This window comes from Artemia sp. Qi Xiang Cuo, chromosome 5 (genome assembly GCF_049724085.1).
Source record: "Artemia sp. Qi Xiang Cuo chromosome 5, ASM4972408v1, whole genome shotgun sequence".
Classification (NCBI taxonomy): Eukaryota; Metazoa; Arthropoda; class Branchiopoda; order Anostraca; family Artemiidae; genus Artemia; species Artemia sp. Qi Xiang Cuo.
Genome location: NC_142798.1, coordinates 74,410,850 through 74,416,187, shown reverse-complemented (window position 1 = coordinate 74,416,187; position 5,338 = coordinate 74,410,850). Strand labels below are relative to the sequence as shown.

General features: G+C 41.8%; 1 protein-coding gene across 1 annotated transcript; it reads right to left on the bottom strand.

Moving 5' to 3' along the window:
* Nucleotides 1-2,211: 2,211 nt before the first annotated feature.
* LOC148952512 (uncharacterized) lies at nucleotides 2,212-2,877 on the bottom strand. Its single transcript, XM_089089217.1, has one exon. It carries the CDS (start codon nucleotides 2,875-2,877, stop codon nucleotides 2,212-2,214), a length of 666 nt encoding a protein of 221 aa, XP_088945343.1.
* Nucleotides 2,878-5,338: the final 2,461 nt, after the last annotated feature.

The following is a 5,338-nucleotide window of genomic DNA, read 5'->3' as shown; positions in this document are numbered from 1 at the left end:
GAAATAGTAAAACTTGGCCAATGATCCCATAGCATTATGAGATTTGCCAGTTCCTAGTAACTATTATTTTCATGGTATTTTAATATGCTAAAGATATTTTAACGGTATCATAAAACAGTATTGAAAGACATTATAAACAGTGATCAACGATTTTTTTAAGGTGCGATATTATATAATTGCTTGTTAGTGGCCAAATAATTAATACAATTATGTAAGCGTTTACGACAAGCTGAATAAAAAATTATGCAGCGAATTATCAACAACGGTTGGAGCATATGCAGAAATTGGGGGAATTCCAAAATTTGGGTGGGTTAAATATTTCGAAAAAAACTTCAAAGATAGGCGGACTACGTGGAAATGTAAGAAACTGTGGAAAAGAAATGCTAAAACTTTCGAAACTACAGAGGGCATAGGCAAGAGCTTCTTCCAGTGTACTATGAGGATAAGCAGCACAGCGTATTTGGTGTAAGCCCTCCTTAGCTGCTTAGATGGAGACTAGTGTTGGAAATGATGCTCACATTAGGTGCAAAAAAGAAATAATAAAATGAATTCAAATAAGCTTAAACAAATACAAAAATTATACCGTTAGAAAAACAAGGGAGAGAAAACTTCCCACTCCAAGACAATCAAATACACAGACCAAAGAGGGGATATAAGGGGTGTCCATAAAGTGTGTGTACGCTTAAAACTGGCAAATAAGGTGGCAATGACAATGGTCTATTATCCCTAATTCATTCTTCAGGGAGTTTTCGATCAGTGGTGTCAATTCACAGAAATTTAGGGGGGATTCATTTTCAAAGCCTAGGGAAGGGGGCAGTTTTTTTTCAAGTTCTTCACAGAAATACCAAGAGAAGGCATTTTCCAATGAAAATATCAAAAATTGTATTCTTAAAAATCCAAGGAGGGACAAAATATGTGGGAGCAAATGCCTCCCACTCCCCTTAGTTGTCGCCCATATTTCTGATGTTGAGCGACTTTAATTAGGGATTAAATTAGGGAGCTGAGCTTTCTGTATTCTGAAAGCTTTCTGTATTTTGTATTCTGTTTTCTGGCCTCATATTTTGATTATTTGAGAAAAACTACGTTTTCTAAAGATTTAAAGAGGCTGAGTCACAAGTTCTAACATAAACCCTTACAGGGATTTGGTGGTACTGTTGGGGGGCGGCCCCCCCCAAAACCCCCGCTTCCGTATATGAAAGGGGCTGTGCTCTCCTCAACGCCTCGCTCTTTACGCTAAAGTTTGACTTTCTTACAACAATTTTTTTTTTAACAATAAAAACTTTAGCTTAAAGAGTGAGGCGCTGAGGAGGGCACAGCCCCTTTCATATACGGAAGCGGGGGTTTGTGGGGCGGCAGCCCCCCCACAGTACCACCTAATCCCTGTACGTTTTAAGGTTCGAACTTGTGACTCAGCCTTATTAAATCGTTATAAAAAGTAGTTTTTTTAAAATAATTTCTGAACGTTTTTGTACAGTTTATTACTTATTTAACTCTTTAGAAAACGTAGTTTTTTTTAAATAATGTTATCAAAGCAGTGGAGACTTACCTGTAACCTGAAGGCCGACTGTGATATTCTTCTGGAGACGCCTGTTGAGCCGAAGGATTTAATAGATTGGATTTAAAAAAGAAACTGAATGAATGAATGAATGAATGAATGAATGAATGGTTTTTATTTCCCATCATAAATAACACAAGGTTACAAAACGGAGTATTGAAAAAAAAAGAAAAAAAAAGAGAAAAAGAAAACGCAATAAGAGAAACAACAAGACTTCAATAACAATCTATATACAGCATACTAAACTCTTATTCAAACTAGCCTACGATAGCTCGGTATATATCATGATCAGGATTAGGCGAACGCCGAAATCGAACGATTCGCTCAGTAGCTGCAGTAGTCGGGTCCACAACGCTGTAATTTTTCGAAACTCTTGAGTTTCTCTCCCATGGCGGAACACTTAAAAGATACTTTGCATACTTATAGTAAACCCGACGGACTGAGCGCTTATCTGTTTCGGTGAAAAGAGACCAAAACGGCGAGAGTGACAGAACATGCGGGATAACGAACACGGAATAGAGCCTTCCGAGTATACCACGGTTATACATACGTTTGCAGGGTAGAAGTAGTCCGTATGCTTAGCGTGCCTTTTCAGAAAAAAGCTCAACCAGTGCTTCACGAGTAAACCGCAGATCTGAAGCGATTGGCAGTCCAAGCTAAGTTAGAGATGGCTTTGAGCTCACCGCAGTATCGCCTAGGAGCACGCTAATCGGGGTCGAATCTTTCAAGTTGTGATGAAAAATAGCTACTTCACTTTTGGCAGCATTAAAAGCTAGCCCAATCTTAGCATATTCATCACTCAATATATTGTAGTTATCCTCAACACTTGAAACAGACCTACTTGCGTTAAGTATATCATCAGCGTAATTGATGAGCGACACGTCTATACCTAGATATATGCAGCACGTTTTGGCAGATTCTTGAGGGACGATAATGCTGTTGTTGTATAGAGGAGGGGAAGTAATGGAGCCTTGCCGGATACCTTTACGGACAGGTATAACTACGGTGGATACCACCATACCGCGATGAGTGGTGACTTTAATCTTCACTCCCTGCCTCCTATACATACTCCTCCATGCAACGACAACCGAACGGTCAACTCCGCGTTTAAAAGCAGAACTAAGTATGTGTGCGTGGATACCGGAGTCGAATGCTCTACGCACATCGTGGCTAGCTAGAACAAGTGTATCATTATTATCGTGAGCACTGAGCAAAAGATTAGCTATCAACGAATGAACATGCTCGCGACTAGTACCACTCTTAAACCCAAATTGTGAATCGGGAGTATAACAAGCTTCACTTAGGTCACCGAAAACAAGCATTTCCATGAGTTTGAAGAATACCGGCGCAAAAGTTATCGGGCGGTATGATGAAAAGTTCCTGGGATCATTCCCTTTTTGGGAACTGGTGTAACGACGCCAACACAGAAAACATCGGGGACAAGATCGCAGTTAAAGATCATCTGGTACATAAGAGCAAGGTGATTTAACACATTGTCACCCCCAATAGCCAGATGCATTCCACAAATATTATCATCACCTCGAGAATACTTCTTGTTCAGTTTAGAAAGCATATGACGGATACTAGAAACAGTAACAACGAACCCGACACTTCGTTCATTTGACGCTAGGAGGGATTCGAGCTCTTTTTCGAACTCTTTCTCGAGAGCCTTGTTCGGCGGTGAGAAGTTGGCGGTGAAATATTTATTCCAGTTACTTTCCCTTGGCAAAATTTCTTCTTTGTGAGATTTCGGACTCCTTTTCTTTTTAATATACTTTCAGACTGCATTTGGGTCACCTTCAAGCACTTTGCAATTCTGGTCCATTAAGTCGGTTTGATTTTTAGCAAGGGTCTTGGCGAACTTTCGCTTAGTGTATAGCCTGATATCATTCAAGAAACCTTGACGAGGGCGCCCGCACTCGTTCCATAGTGTATACCAGAATTTAGATCGACTACAAGACTCGGACAACTATACATTCTGAGACCACTGTGGATTTTCACTTCCGATTCGAACTTTTCGTGTCGGAACTGCAGCCTTTTCGGCACAGCGTAGGGCATGTGTAATTTCTGCACAGTAATTGTTCAGGAGTATCTGCTTCTCATTATCGGGAACAGGCGAATCTTGTTGAAGCAGTTGAATTGGGACCTTTATCTTTTCAAGTATATTATCATACACGGACTTGAAAAGCGCAGAGTCGGCTTTTCCACACTCAGATTTTACCACCCATTTACGGTGACATTCATCGGGCTGAGTAGGTTTATTAGTGACACAGAACACATTCGAGATGGGTAGGTGGTCGGAAGCACAGATGCTTAATTTTACCCTACATTTTCCGTTTGTCTTCACATCTGCAGAACACAGCATTGAGTCAAGGGAGGATACAGAGCCGGAGTTGTGTACATACGTGTAGTCCAGGTCATTTTCAAGTACACGGAGACTTTCACAGGCAGCTGAGAGATCCTGAGTTCTTGGGCTGTTGTCGCACAGGTTACAGTTCATGTCTCCGGTTACAATGCATGACAGTTTTTGCGTAACACATCCGTCAACTGCTCCACAAATCTGTCCACAAGCAACATTGAATCTTGCATCAGATTCATCGTCACGATAATCCGTGGGCATATAGACACAGAATAGAGCTGTATCAGCAATTCGGACACCGACGAAGAAATCAGACTGCTTGTACAAGGAAGGATTAAGACTTCTGCTTACCAGTATTGAAATACCACCAGAGGGTCTACCTCTGCCAGAACGCTTTGCAGGAACACTGAATACGCTGGAACTGTCATTGACCTCAAGAAGCTGAAGTCCTTCAGTTGTAAGAAAGTGCTCCTGTAGACAGACTACGTCATATTCTTGTACTAATTGCTCAACCAGAAGTAGTTTATCCAGAACTCCACCATTCATGTTCCATGATACAACTTTGAGTTCAAGATTATTCATTGTTTTAACGCTTTCTGTGCTTCAGGGCATTTAAAACTGTAACAGGGATGGTTTGCCGAACCACATAGAGCACATTTGAGGGGGTTCTGGCAGGGATTGTCCTTTGAGCTGGAGTGTTTCCCAGCGCAACGGGAGCACTTTGGCGGATTTGGACATGCCTTTGCTGCGTGGCCGAAGCATTGACACTTGTAGCACTGGATTGGCATAAATTTGTATTCGTGAATTGGCAGCCGCTCATACCCAATCACGGGGGGAGACTTGATTGCACTCTGTAGGTCTTCATGCGAATCAAACTTCAGTTTGAATGACCTGGTTTTGCCTATTCCAGAAGCTTCGACACATTTCGACACTAAACTGCGTAAGTCCTCTTCTGAAATACTAGCACGGACGTGGCGAATTATCCCGAAGAAAGAGGGGCTTTTTATCCTCGCGACAACGGAATTATCGGTACTGGTAATAGCCTGTGCAATGGAATCGGCGGTCGCTTTGTATTTCACGAGAAAGCTCCAAGCACACTTACGAGGCCACAGTTCGACGATGTCATTGCTTGTCTGTACGCAAAGTCTAATTAAATAGTATTTCTGTGATTAGGGATCAGTCAGTCCTTGGGGCGGATTTTTGAGAACTACGGCGTAAGTCTGCTTATGCTTCCATTATTCTTGCGTGACGGTTAGGAATCGCGCAGCTGATACTCAGACTGGACGAAGCTGTCGAAATCTCGGCATAGCTCTCCCACTGTTTTCGTCAAATTTGCACTTATTTCGCCTGGAATAAAGGGCACGTCATCAGGTTTGTATACCGCGGGAGCGAAATGTTTTTTTCGGCACACATCTTAAAAACTT

Excerpts from the sequence above, each read along its gene's own strand:
- LOC148952512 (XM_089089217.1), bottom strand. The coding sequence starts at position 2,877 with ATGCTTGTTTTCGGTGACCTAAGTGAAGCTTGTTATACTCCCGATTCA.